Raw genomic sequence first — 15,593 nt, 5'->3', positions numbered from 1 at the left:
TAATGTCATTATATTTAACGTTTAACGTCCCATACCATCAAACATATAAAGCAAACGATCATTACAGATATAGCCTCAAAAACAAATAAGCTGTTCCGACAACTCAAATTTATTTAGTATGTTTCTAGACTCCCTAGCTTGTTTCGTCACAGCAGACATAACATCCTAAACACCTGTCACATACGTTAAAATAAAGTCAATACATAGAATGTAAAGGTGAGTACACAAATTTGATAGCATTCAGTATAGCGAAAGCGTTTACGCATAATCAGCGTATAACACGTAGAAATGTGAAGCAAGCAAGTTATCGACAATGACATATGCAACTGACATGACTGCGAGTGTAGAATGCGCAACACATTATCACCACTGTGACCATGTGAAGTAAAACCCTTAACAACCTCTGTCCACGACAGGTGCTGAGTCCAAACAATAGTACTATCGTTGCTAAGGTGTCAGGCAACAATCACTGTGTAAACATAACACACAAGCATTCATCAAATCACGTATAACATGCGAGAGCGGTTAGCGTTAAAAGTGTTTGCGTTGTGTGTTGATGTGTTTTGTTATAGAGAACGTATGTAACACCCAAAAGTGCGTTAACCGAAAAGGGTTTGAGTATACTCACAGTATGTGTTTAATAAATAAACATAGCCTTGAATTGGATTGAAGGGAGCGCGTTGGAGATTAGCCTGAGCATAGGACAGTAGCGTAAGCATTGAATAGCGTGTAAACAGTGCGTTGGATGAGGTAAGTGTCGAATGGTGAGTCGAACGGATAAGAACCCATTCGATCGGATGGTCATCCGCACGGATGGTCATTCGATTGAGATGTGAGTGTGTGTGAGTTAATCTGAAACTTTTGAAGTTTTCGTTGTAGTATAAATCAAGTCATACGGTCGGATGGTCATCCGGACGGATGGCCATTCGATCGGATGGCTATTCGATCGAGAAACCTAAAGTTTGGTCAAATTGTTTAAGTGTTGAAAATTATGAAAGGGCAAGTCACCTGGTCGAATAGTCATTCGATCGGATGGTCATCCGATCGGATGGCTATTTGATTGGGCGACCTGATGTTTTGAAAATTTTACAAGTTTCCTAAGTTAAAAGTTTGGAATTTTAACGGAGATGGTGTGACGACGTGTCAAACAACGGAAACCACACTAAGTCCAGCTCAGCCGATCGGATGAGAATCACCCTATTCAATCAGACTAACTGTTCTTGATGGAGTTTCATGTTTAACCCGTGAGTCGGTCATCTCTTTGGTGGAAATCCGTTCTCAGACCGGTTCTCAGCTATAGAGTGAGCAAAGAGCCTGAATGTGTCTAGATTCCATCTGTTTTGAGTGAATGTGAAGAAAAGTTCAAAAAGAGATAAAATTAGTTGGAAAATGTTGAAAACTTGTTGAGATTTGTGTTGAATAGTGTAGAAATCCTTTAGATCTGAACAAATCTTGATGAGATGATGCCACACAACAGTTTGCATAAGAAACCGCGATGACGTCACCTTCAAGAAGTCCAAATCAGGTGATTTCATGGTGAAAATCAGTGATTTCAGTGGAGAAGATGATGAGAAAGTGTGTAGTGATGATGGAAGTACAAGATTTAAGAAGAAAACTTACAGAAATAGCCTTGAATCGAGTGAAATGTGCTTGAGAACGAGCTGGGAGCGAGTTGGTCGGATAGAGCTGTCACATCAGTGAACAGTGATGTGACAGGTGGGTATTTATAGTGTGAGAGAGTGTTAAGGCGGTGCAGGTGCGTGGGTCGGATGGCCAGTCGATCAGATGGCTATCTGATCGGATAGTCATCCGGACGGATGATCATTCGATCGAACGGTCATTCGATTAGACGACTGGTGCGAGTTAGTTTTCCAACTTTCGTTTCGTGTGTTAACCGTTGCGTTGCGTTTAAGTGAGTTGCGAGTAAGCGTTGCGATGAGATAACCACATAACATTAAACAAGTAATCACACAATTAACACACATAATACGTAATGCATAAAAGTAAATCTGTGCTTCGAGTTGTGATGAGATTGCAATGCGATAGCATTGTGATAGTGTTTAGTATAAACATGCGATGCGATATGCGATAAGATGCGTTTAAATAGTATGTGTTGTAAACTGCGTTTGAATGCGATAATTTGTTTTGAATAATCGTTGTGAATGCGTTGTAAAACATAGTTTAAAATATCGTTAACCCATTAGCGATAATCGGAATCTCGAGAGTACAAGTCAATTAAGTGAGAAAAGGCAAATCTAGTAATGACCCAGAAAGTCTGGTTGTTACACATCAGGTTCCCAGCTCTGTTTCGTTTGGAGACGGAAAAAAATGCAACGATTGCGGATAGGGTAAAGTTCATAAATGGTGGGTGCTTTTAGATTACCAATAGACTCGTTAACCAGCCCTTACGACTGAAATTGAAGAGCTACCACAGCTGTCCCGGGAGGCGTTCGGCGCAATAATGAGTTTGGGTGATGATTGCTAGGCTTGGGAGCTGGACCATACATGTATGTTTTCGGTAAAAAGCCTCAAAAATGTTCTTCGGCTTATTAAGTTTAAAGACTTGGGGAATGATTCTGAGTGGAATAACTAGATTCCATCCAAAGTTAATTTCCACGCTTTCATTGGACAGGGTACCGGCTATGGTTGCTCTTGCCCGTAGAAACGGGTCGACGGGGTACACTAGGTGCAGAATTTGTGACCATGCAGATGGGATGTGGAGCACTTGTTCATTAGTTGTGGAGCAGCTCAAATGGTGTGGGACTTTGTCTCGCAATGGTGTAAAATATCCCATATATATGCGTTCAATGTGAAAGACTTGCTCGACTGGCATAAGCAGGTTAGTGGGAATGCAAAGTGGAAAAAAAAAACTGATATATTCTTTGATACAAAGTGTAGTCTGGGTGATATGGAGAAATAGAAATGACTTGATTTTCAACTGTAAATCTGTGAATCTATCTCGGACGAAGGCTGAAATCAAAAAATTTGAGTTTTCTTTGGATCAAGAGCCGATTTACGTTGAAAGGAATCACATGGGAAGAATGGAGTGCCTTTGATTTAGCTAACAGATGTAGTTAATTAATTTGTTGCTTCTAGTGAGATGTTATTTATCTTGGTGTGGGCTAACATACTGTTATCCTGTTTTAATAAAATATTTGCTTTATTTGCCGTTAAAAAAAAGTTGTACTTCACAGATTGAAATGCTTTTATGCCTTTTTATATTTATTTGAACAAGCTAACAAGTGATCTCTTATTATATCAACTCAAAAGTTAACTAAAAGTTTTGTAAAGAGCAATTTTCGAAAGCTAAAATTAACTTTATGAACAACCCCGATTTTTAACTATAGAATGTTTATGTTTATAGGGGAAGGTTCATTTGAGAAGAAAATTTAATTGAGAAGAAAAAGAACAAAGGGCAATTTTGTAAAACATTAAATAGTTTTTTCACTTATCCCATTTATTATCATTTTTTACTAATTAATTAGTCATAAAGACTATTATCCTCCACAATAACTTTTTTTGCCTACGCACATCAAAAATTATCCTACATATTTTGAAATTCATCCTACACGTTGAAATTTATCCTACACAACTCGTAATTTATCCTACACTTTATATTATTTTATTTTATTTTTTTGAAAAAATATAGATTTTGAAGATAAGTTACAAATTATTTAATGTAGCTAGCTATTAAAGAGGAAGACTACAAATTAATGACCTATGTAGATTTACCAATGTACCCTTATAGTAACATTAAATACTTATATTAAATAAAGTAAAATAAAACATTCTTATTGGTTGAAATTTCTTCTTTTTTCTTCTTATAAAAAATTTCTTCTCATTTGAACTCTCCACTATGTTTATATGGGGTTATATATGATTTAAACATAAAAGATTGAAATATGTTACTGTATGTCCTTTGATTATATACCAATTTACAGGTTATGTTATGTCTAGGGTTGTAAATGAACTGAAGGAACACGAACAAGCAGGGCCGTCTCCGAAAATCGCAAAAAAATTTTTGGCCCTGTTCGAGATAAAAAATTTGGGCCCTATTCGCAAATCTTTATATAACATAATCTCATCAATCATTCAATTATATAACTAAAAATTCATAATACTACGATAACTGTTATGAAATAGATAAAACAAATTAACAAAAATAGTATAGCAAAAATGATCAAAGTATTGAACTTACTTGCTAAGCAAACAGTGTGGTTCTCCTAGCGTTTTTTGAAGCAAAGCTCTCGATCAACTCCTTGTAATCCATAGTATCTAATATTTCACTTTCAATAGATATTGTTGCCAACCCCTTTAGCCGGATATGAAAACACTTAGCGACTCGTAAACTCGAAATAACTCGAAATCAGACTCGAAACAACAGTAAGATCATTCAATCATTCAGAATGGTGTGAATACAAGAAAGTAAAAGAAGCAAAAATATCAATTAAACATCATCGTTTTTCAGTAAAGATGATAAACACATTAAGCTCTTGGTTTTAAATATTGTTAAAAGACCATAAACAATAAAACTTGCTATGTATTACAAAACAATAGGAATAAATGTCCAGTTAGTTACTTCATGTTTACTGCAAATTTGATCATAAAACATAATTCTTTCTATGTAATTTGCTTTAAACTAATTAAAATTAAAAATAACATAATATGTGAAAGAACAAATATGACTACACTACTTTATTACTTTTTCACGATGAAACATAAAAATACCTCTTGAACATCAATCGACAATCAACAAACAAAAATCAAAAGACAACAAACAAATACCTCTTGAATCGCGATTCTGCGGATGTCTGATGTTGATGATTCCTGAATCGCACTCCTGTAGGTTGCAACGTTTGATGTCGATGACTTTGAATTTTGATCAGAAAAAAACCCTGGTGCAAAGCAAAAACCACGCGACTTTTGATTTCCTGCCATGATCGACCGACCGATTGTATTTTCACAAACGTTTTTGGCCTATAATAAGTTAAGGGATTGGGTTTGTTAGCAAACTTTGGGGCCTATAAAAAATTTGGGCTACATATATAAAGAAAACATAAAAATTTTGGGCCCTTCAATTATTTGGGCCCTGTTCCCAAGCTCACTCTGAACTTGCTTATAACCGGGCCTGCGAACAAGGCCATGTTCGTGTTCGTTCGTTAAGGAAATTAACATGTTTCCGAACTGTTCACGAACGCATATCGAACAAAAGTTTATGTTCGTGTTCGTTCGTTAAGGAAATTCAGTTGTTCATGAACAGTTCGTGAACACTGGTCTCGAACACAAACAAATGCAAACGAACATTTAAGTTGAAAATAAAAAAATAAAAACATTGTTATCCTTAAACATTGGATATAAGTAGTTAAATACAACCATCAAATGATAAATCAAAATAAAAGAAGTCTACTAGACCACCAAATGATGAATCAAGTTTAACTAATTTAGACATAATTATCCCCAAAAATGTCTTAGAATGTCCAAATTTTAGCTAACTTAGAAAAAACAGGATTTCAAGTTTTCAATATGTTTAGATAAAATGTTTATTATTTATTATTTATTTGATATAATCAAACGAACACGAATAAACGTAAACGAACATATTACCGAACGTTCACGAATGTAGTCGAACGAACGAGACCTGTGTTCGTGTTCGTTCACTACTAAGCTAACCGAATGAAATTTTTTGTTCGTGTTCGTTCGTTAAGCTAATCGCATAAACAAACTTTCCGCCGAACGTTTCACGAATTGTTCGCTGAACGTTCAGTTCGTTTACAACCCTAACTTATTTAGTTTAATGTGTCCTTGAAAAAAGTTGTTACATTTTATGTCCTTGGAACTTGTATGTCCTTGAAAAAGTTGTTACATTTTATGTCGTTTAAACTAATTGATTTTAACTTTTAAGTTAATTTTTAAATGTGACAATTTTACCCGTAAACTAAAGACAAAAATTATAATTTTCATAATTCTTTTTTTTTTATTTTCTTTCTTTTACTTTTACTTTATAATATTTTAGAACTTTTATTAACTAATTAAATCAACTTATTATATGAAAGTATATTTTTTATAATTTATTTAAACTCGTTTGTTTGAGTAATTTATTTACTTTTCTTATTTATTTTATATTTAAAAAAATTAATTAATCATATTAGATTTGAAAACACGTCTAGAGAGCCAAGGGCAAGGGTTATTCATGAGTCGAGCCAAATCGAGAGGATCTTTGTTTGTGCTTTGCCTGTTTACAAACCGAACCAAACCGAGCTGAGTGGCATATTTAAAACTGAGCCTCAAATCAAAAGAGCATTTTCTGAGCAGTGAATATTCCAAGCGAGCCCCAAGCAAACTTCGAGCTAGTTTGACAAATGCGTTACCCGATTTAAATTTGCCGAGAGAGATAGTGACAATGTTGGGTCTCAAGTAGGGATGAGCATTTGATACCAGGTACCGGTACCGAATCGTACCGGGTATATTCGGTACCGGTACCTACTTTCTTTGTTTTTCGGTAACAGTACCGGTACCAATACCGCACCGGTATATTCGGTACCGGTACCGGTACCCACTTTTCTCATTTTTTGGTACCGGTACTTTCAGTACAGGTATCGGTTCGGTACCGAACAGGTACCGTGCTCATCCCTAGTCTCGAGTTTTTATGCCTTCAAAAATGGCACATTTCATGGCATAAAATTTTTTAACAATATTGTGGCCGATGAGACGATGATCATGTTACACGGACAATGACGTTGAGAGCAAGATACGATCGACTTAAGGTAACAACATGAGACATTGAGGCGATGAGCAGACTGTCGTTTAGCAGTTTAGGGTTTAACTTTTAGATTTTGTGTTAATTTTTTTATTGGCGTGATTGGGCTAGTACGTATAGATATAGTTGGAAATTTGTATATAGTGGACCGAAATCTAATAGAGCGGTATATATAAAACTATAAATTTAATTTATATTTATGTATATATGTATATGTGTGTATATATATGTATAATTTATATGTGTTTATATATGTATGTGTATATGTATATATGTACTAATTAAAAAATAAAGTTTGAGCCGAACCGAGTCGAACGGACCTTTGCTTATGTTTGGTTCATTTACAAACCGAACCGAGAAGAGTGCCGACCAAACGTCGAGCAACACACGAGCGGTAAACGTTTTGGACGACCCTAGCCAAGGTTGACCGTGTCTTTACTCGATCTCAGCTCATTTTAACTTAAGAGATATCGAGCACAACTCATGAGTAGGTAAATGATTTTCATGAGGAGGTAAATGATTTAATTGATATATTCATATAAGGCTATAAAATTATAAAATATTGTATTATTTATATTTGTATAAATAATAATACATTTGCTTATGTTCGTTCATTAATAGTATAAACTATAGGTTCATGAACATATGTGTAACATCTAATTTTTAATAACCTCTATTTAAAAAAAAAGTTAGCGCGGAAAAGTGATCCAATCATCCAAACTGTATTCAAACTTAATTACTTGAATCAATTAGTTTAAAACATCGACAAAACTACAACCCAAGAAACATAGTATTCAACATCCCATCGAGTTTTACTTATAACTCACGTATACCAACTCTATTAAATTTATGTTCGTGAACTAGTCGTTTATATTGTGTTTATATTGTTAATGAACGAACATAAATGAGCATATATCAACAAAACGAATATAAATAAAGTAATGCAATATTTATCAAACCTTTCAGAAGTACTTTTTATTATATAGCTTTCTATATATTTATCTATTAAATCATTTACCTGCTTGTGAGATAAGCTCAATATCTCTTAAGTTAAAAATAGGTTATAACCCCGTTTATTACACGGGTTGAGAAAATAAAATATCAAATAGTTAATAACGAAGATTTAACAATTATAAAACGATATTTTAAGACACTTTTTTGATATCCGAACAAAATTTTGTTTTATGTATGATCAAAACTTGTGATGTTTGTCAAGTTTATAAATATAAAAACATTTAACCATCGATTAGAAGATAAACTGTATCATCGACTTTCTCACGACGTGAACCCAAGTTTTATTTAAATAACAGTGGTCTTAATTTATTAGTTCTAAAAATATTGTTGAAATGTTTAGATTAGGCATATAGCAATTAGCCAATTAGATAAACTTATAGCTACAAAATAATATTTAAATTAATTAAATAAGTATAAATTATCGATAATTATTAAGTTATATAACTTTAAAATTTAAACATATAGACTTGAGTTGCATCTTAAAAAGATGGTTGTTTTTAGATAAATTTATTAGTATGATAAATGTAGTTATTATTCATCTTGTATTTTAAATATATTAAATAAATAAATTATTTGGTAAGCAAGTAAATCGTTCCCTCCCCCCTCGTTATGAAAATGCTCGATATTTGTTTCAATTATTAAGATATAATTTCTAATATAGTAATTAATATAAAGAAGAAAATCGTTCCCCCCACCCTCGTTATGAAAATGCAATATATTTGTTTTAATTATTAAGATATTTCTAACCTAGTAATTAATATAAATAAATAATAAGATAATTTATGAAACTTTATTCGTAATTTCTTAACATCTGAGCCCCCAACGTCTTTTTTCTAACCCTTTTAGCCCCTAACACTAACCCCATCCATTAAATGTTAGGGGCTAAAAGGGTTAGAAAAAAGACGTTAGGGGGCAAAAAAATTAGAAAAAGACGTTGGGGGCTCAGATGTTAAAAATTCTTTTTGGGTTAAAAGAGTAAAAGTGCTATAACCACAAGGGCCAAAATCGTAATTTACTCTATTAGTTAAATAAATAATATTATAAATGAGAAGGAGATTATACTAAATAATAATTATCCATAAAAAATTAAACTAAATAATATTTAGTATGAAAATTATCTATAATTAATTAGAAAAGATTAAACTAAAATAATACTTATCTATAAAACATGGCCTAATATAATAACAAGTGTTCTCAAAATGGTTTTTTTATTATATAATATAGAATAGATTTTATTATATAGGAAAGAAGTATAGATTTTATAAAATGTATAAAATATGTTTAATAAACATATATTAATTTTTAGAATTTTGCTTTGGTAATTATTTGTATTAGTATTCGTGTATTATAATTCATAACTTAATTTTTATTTATAGTGATAATGATATATTATTTTTTTATTAAATGCAATTATCTCTTGAAAAAGATAACAAAAAATAAATGAAAAGCAAAATCATCTTTTATTATTAGATGCAATTATCTCTTGAAAAAAGTAACAAAAAACATCTAATATAAATGGATATGACGTAAATTTATTTTACTTAAAAACAGATTCTAAGATAATCCTTTTAAAATTTAAACAAACACATAAATTTCTTGTTTTATATATTTAGTTAATTAATATAAGATACCTTCAATGAATGACATGTGTCCACTTGTTAGTTTCTTTTATTATATAGTATAGATGAGCTAAGATCGAGTGTAGGCATGGTTTGGCTTGGATCGGTAAGCTTGTTTACAAATCTAACATGATCAATTCATTTGTTTTAAATAATAATAATAATAATAATAATAATAATAATAATAATAATAATAATAATAACTACTGACTAGTTAATAAATAAAAATTTAAATTATATAATTATATATTATCTAATTATATTATATAATACTGTAATTTGCAACATTGTGTTTTCTTTGTTTTGCTGGTTGTATGGTACAACTTGGAAGCTAGCTTCTTTTGGAAGCTTTATTTTGTATATAAATATAAGGGACATAGAGAAAGACATTATAATCTGATACATTTAAATTTTAGAGAGAGAACAGAGAAATCTTTAAAGAGAGAGTGAATGGTGGAAGAATATCGTTTTCGGTGGAGTTTCCGTCGACGCACAACAGAGTTCTGACTTCCTACGGGGTTTTAAACCCCAACTTCACCACATGGACTATCCGGGCATTTTACTCTTTGATATTTTAGTTTAGGAATAATTGCATATTTCCCCTTAAAAATACCCTTAATTGCATATTTACCCAAGCCTAAATAAAAATTGTATATTTCCTCTTCTTTGTTAAAATGACAAAATTACCCTTCTCAATATTAAAAGATCAAGCTATTAGAAAAATCTTCAGAACATTCAAATTCACACCACGGTTCCTTTTCTTCTTCTCCACACAGGCGACACAGCAGACACAGCAGCGATTTCGGCCGGTTTCTTCTTCTTCTACGGCGACACAGGCGACCAGCACACAGCAGCGAATTCCGGCCGGTGATTCTTCTTCTTCTACGGCGATTTCCGGCTGGCGACTCATCTTCTTCAACGGCGATTTCCGGCCGGCGATTCTTGTTCAGGTTAGTTATTGTTTTATGGCCGGCGATTATAACTTTATTTATGGCTGGTGGTGTTAAGTTCAAAGTAATGGGTTTTAAATTCAGCTGCATTGGCCGTGAATATTTGCACAGGCATCCAAAGACAAAAACTAATAAAAAAGGGTAAATATGCAATTTTCTAAAGTTTAGTAAAATAAAGGGTAAAATAGTCTTTCTACAATTTAATTTTAATAAATTAAATTAAAATGGGTTAATTTGCAATTTTACTAGTTAATAGAGGGGAAATATGCAATTTAATTTTTGGCTCGGGTATATATGCAATTTCAAAGTTTTTTAAGGGGAAATATGCAAAAAAACCTTTTAGTTTATGTAACGTTTACTTATTGTTTTCCTAATTATGTATGGGTAGCTATTTTTATATCGTATAATAATTAAAATAAATTATTATAATAGGTTAACCTGTTATTGGTTATTAAAAATAGAAATTAAATGTAAAATTAAAAGATTACAAAATTCGTAAGATGATTTTGAGTGTTTTATTAATGTAAAGTTCTATGAAAATTTCGAAGTTAAAAGATTGTAAAGTGCGTGTATTGTTTAATTACTCTGCTTCGTGATTTAACCTTTCGCTCCCGCCGCATCGTGGCGGGGGCTCCACCCTAGGTATAAAATAAAAGTGATAATAAGCAAAAGATAGAAGATAAAAAGGTAGAAGAGAAAAGAATATTATCAAAACTTACATATTAAACTCATTAAAGTAGATAAATTATAATGTACTCAATATATTTGGGATATACTTTGACTTATTCTTGAACTTTTAGTTTGTAACAAATGACGATCCGAAGATCACTCATAACAAACCATTCTTCCCATCCAAATACCATTGACCCTAAAATTTAGGTCTAACAAACCACCATACTCCACCACCTTCACCCTTTTCACATCCTATCATAACCACCACTATAATGACCTCCTCCTCCCCACACCGCCCTCTGATCGCCATCATCACCGCCATCCGATCCTCCCTCCCTTTCCTCTTCTTATCCCTCCTCCTCGTCTACCTCATTTACTCATCCCAACTCCTCATCAACCCTCCCCACACCAAAATAAGTTGCCAAGATTATTCCAACCTTAACACCAACACCACCACCACCACAACCAACAATACCAACAATACCAACCCCCAAATAACCGGCTACAACACCGAGCTTAAACACATTGCATTTTGCATTGCTGCATCATCCAAACTATGGGACTCAAGAAAGGAATACATCAAGCTATGGTGGCGCCCGGGGGAGACCCGAGGGGCGGTTTGGCTCGACAACGAAGTCAAGATCAAGCAAAACGAAAGCCTAAGCCTACCCAACATCCACATTTCACAACCAACATCAAGGTTCCCCTACACAAACCGCCAGGGTCATCGGTCGGCCATTCGCATATCGAGGATAGTTTCGGAAGCATTGAGGTTAGGACTAGAGGATGTCCGGTGGTTTGTGATGGGGGATGATGATACTGTTTTTGTTGTGGAGAATGTAGTCAGAGTTTTGAACAAATATAACCATAATCAATTTTATTATATTGGAAGTTCTTCAGAAAGTCATTTTCAGAATATATTTTTCTCGTACTCGATGGCTTATGGGGGTGGTGGGTTTGCTATTAGTTATCCGTTGGTGAAGGAGCTAGCAAAGATGCAAGACCGGTGTATTAAAAGGTAGGGATGAGCATTTATTGCCATTAGTGGTATCGTATCAAACCAGTACCGATCAAACACTTTCAGAATGTATTTTCCTTGTTTCGATGGTTTTGGTTGGTATCGGTATCAATATTCGTTTTTTAATGTTTTTGGTACTTCGTTTCAATGTTTTTCTTCAATGATACTCATACCAATCGGTATCGAACGCTACCAAACCGACAAAATCGGTACGGTTTTAGTTCATACCACCATTTACTTTTGGTATTGGTATTGATATCGGTATTAAAATCGGTACGATACGGATTAGGTTGAGTAGCAATCTTATCCATGTTAAAACCTATGAAGCATGGTTGTCTTCATAGGTTTTTATAAAATACCCATTGCCAAATAAAATAAAATAAAATAAATTCACATTAATTGTAAGAATGAGAAGTTAAATAAAGTCTTAAGTATTTTAAAAAATAATAACAAGCAATTAAAAATAATTTGATTTTTATAAATCACTTATCTTGGGCGTATGCCTGTTAAGAATACACATGTTAAAATACATTTTTACACTAAGGCTGTTGGGAAATTATGGTTTTCAATAAGGGTGATTAGGGTTTTGAGTTTTACAACGTGCGTAATTTCATAGCGTACACTTATACGTTAAGGAATATAGTACGTTAACCGGACTCTATATATAGATATGTGTGTGCGTTGGGGGCGTCGAGACCGGCTCCAGAAGGCCGTTGAAAACGGTGACGGGCCTGAGAGGGTGGGGAGGTGGTCCGGCGCCGGAGGTCGACTGGCAGGGGACGTCCTCATACCCGGTAGTCTAAGAATACATGTTCAGTCTTATGCTTTTAAAACTCATACCTATATTTTTTTAAACTTTAATCGATCGTATGTTTATTTTGGTAATTTTCCTTTATAGGTACCCTGGGTTGTACGGAAGTGATGACCGCATGCAAGCATGCATGTCCGAACTCAACGTCCCCCTAACAAAAGAACCAGGCTTTCACCAAAACGACGTGTACGGCAACCTCTTGGGCTTACTCTCCGGCCACCAGGTGACGCCCTTAGTGTCGCTACACCACTTCGACGTAATCGACCCAATATTCCCGGGGATGGAACGAGTCGAGTCGGTCAAACACTTGCTTGAGTCCACCAAATACGACTCGGCAAGTTTAATACAACAATCTATTTGCTACGACACCAAACGCGAATGGTCGGTTTTGGTGTCATGGGGCTTCGCGATCCAGATCACTCGGGGGATACTTTCGCCTCGAGAACTCGAAACCCCTAGTAGGACATTTGTCAATTGGTACAAAGTGTTGGATTTTACGGCTTATGCGTTTAATACTCGCCCCGTTACCCATCACCCGTGTCAAGCACCATTTGTTTTTTATATAAATTCGACGCGATACGATGAATCGAGGAGGCAGATTATTGGGATTTATAGTGTTCATAGACAACGACAACCTAAGTGCCGGTGGAAGATGGTATCACCCGAAAAGATTCATACGGTGGTTGTTTTGAAGCATGAAGATCCTGATCGTTGGTCACGGGTATGAAAAGTCTTTTTTTTAACAGTATCTCGGCTAGGGCTATACATGGCCAAAGCTCGGTTGAAGAGGAATTCGAACCCGAGCACTCTAATGTTTTATTGAAAACTAAGAATTAAAATTAAACTATGATTATAAAATTATTTAGGAATAATCTCTCAACGTAGTTTTGTGTAAAAATTACATGACAAGAACCTTTAAATTTATAAACTTCTCTACAATGCACTTATTGACTTTTCAATAGGTCAAATTTTGATCAAGTTACATTATGTAAAATTATATCAATTTGTTTTGATCAATTTAATAATGTTAAAACATTATGTAAAATTTATCTAATTTATAACTACATATAGCATTTGACAATACCTATATTGACATAAGTTTTCATGCATTTTTACACAATATAAAGTGATTTTTCCTACAAAATAACAAGATATGCTTTTTTAAATGTATTTTTTGTCTAATTAAAAAATTTAAGCTAGTTTTTTTTTTTTTTTTTTTTAAATTCGTGATGAAAGCAAGTAGCGTAATCGCCTAATAGTTCAATTGTTAAGGATTATTACTATTTTGATGTATATTTTTTTTCTGTATATCTTTGTGCTACCAGTGTTTCTTGGGTCCGTCAATACCCATATGATCTATTTTTTTTCTTTTTCCTTATCCGTCTTTTAGATATGAAATATAAGGGGACTAGGGGTGGTTCACTAGTGATGGAATTCCATCACTCCCACTATCTAATCAAGTAATACCATGTCATCAATCCAATTTCCATCACTAGTGATAGAAATGTAGGAGGGGTGGAATCACTAGTGATGGAATTCTATCACTCCCTCCCAACGGTCATATACAAGTCACATACAAGTGCCCAACGGTCGATTTTTTGAATTGTTAACGCGTGATCTGTGTAACGCGTTAAAGTTACAACGCGTGGAAAAAACACCGGCGGCGGTGTTACGAACATGTTCAACGCGTTATGGGATTCCATAACGCACCCGCCCCGTCTTCTCTAACTAAGGCGATTTATTAATAAATAAATGAGTCAAAATTGCTTCTTTTTTTTAACATATTTCTTTTAAACCCTATTATCTATGGGACTTGAATCTAAGACCTCCCTGTTCCAAGGTGTTTAAAGGCTTTTACGTTTGCTATGAACCACCACCCCATTTGTATGAGTCAAAATGTAACAAATTTTTGCTAAATGGTTTGACAATATGTTTTGCAGGCACCAAGAAAGGATTGTTGTAGAGTTTTGCCTTCTAGAAAGGAAGGAGTTATGTACTTGTGGGTTGGTCATTGTGGAGAAAATGAGGTTATTGAGGTGTAAATTAACATCATAATCCATGGTTTTGTTCACCCCATCATGATTTGGATGGCAACAGTCGTGAAGACCGAAGAACAGTCTGACGTGTTTGCAAGATTATGTGCATATTCACTAACAATACTATGAAACCAATCGCATGATCAACTAATTGCTTATCCGTTTCGTTCCTTGTTTTAATTGTTTTATATGAGTAACATTTTCTGTAAATTATATGAGAATCATAAACCTATGATTATGGATGTTATACACATTATTTTTTTCTACCAAAGTATCCTTTTTTAATTATACGTATTGTACACCTATTAAATAGATTTTGGCATTTATACGTTCCGTAAAGAGTTAAATGTCATTTTAGTCCTTGTGATTTGGGTCATTTTATCAGTTTAGTCCAAAGGTTTGAAACGTTGTCATTTTAGTCCAAATAGTTTCAAACGTTGCCATTTTAGTCCACTGGGTTAACTTCATCCCTTTATTCTGTTAACTAGAAGGGCATTTCGGTCATTTTATATGTAATTCTGTTAACTAGAAGGGCAATTCAACCGTATAAAATGATCGAATTACCATTCTAGCTAACAGAAAAAATGGACAGAGTTAACCCAGTGGACTAAAATGGCAACGCTTGAAATTATTTGGACTAAAATGACAACGTTTCAAACATTTGAACTAAACTGGCAAAACGAGACAAACCAGATAGACTAAAATGACATTTAACT

At 33.9% G+C, this 15,593-nt stretch overlaps 1 protein-coding gene across 1 annotated transcript; it reads left to right on the top strand.

Moving 5' to 3' along the window:
- The first annotated feature begins 11,155 nt into the window (after positions 1-11,155).
- On the top strand, positions 11,156-15,123 carry LOC110873394. Its single transcript, XM_022122312.1, has 3 exons — positions 11,156-12,030; positions 12,929-13,562; positions 14,782-15,123. Exons 1-3 carry the CDS (start codon positions 11,285-11,287, stop codon positions 14,881-14,883), a joined length of 1,482 nt encoding a protein of 493 aa, XP_021978004.1. The 5' UTR covers positions 11,156-11,284; the 3' UTR covers positions 14,884-15,123.
- The last annotated feature ends 470 nt before the right edge of the window (positions 15,124-15,593 follow it).

The sequence above is a fragment of the Helianthus annuus genome, chromosome 8 (genome assembly GCF_002127325.2).
Source record: "Helianthus annuus cultivar XRQ/B chromosome 8, HanXRQr2.0-SUNRISE, whole genome shotgun sequence".
NCBI classification, from domain to species: domain Eukaryota; kingdom Viridiplantae; phylum Streptophyta; class Magnoliopsida; order Asterales; family Asteraceae; genus Helianthus; species Helianthus annuus.
Note: the sequence above shows the minus strand (reverse complement) of the source record. Positions and strands in the feature narration are given on the sequence as shown.

Excerpts from the sequence above, each read along its gene's own strand:
- LOC110873394 (XM_022122312.1), top strand. The coding sequence starts at position 11,285 with ATGACCTCCTCCTCCCCACACCGCCCTCTGATCGCCATCATCACCGCC. Across the intron at positions 12,031-12,928 it reads CAAGACCGGTGTATTAAAAG|GTACCCTGGGTTGTACGGAA; the intron begins GTAGGGATGAGC and ends TTTCCTTTATAG. Across the intron at positions 13,563-14,781 it reads ATCCTGATCGTTGGTCACGG|GCACCAAGAAAGGATTGTTG; the intron begins GTATGAAAAGTC and ends TATGTTTTGCAG.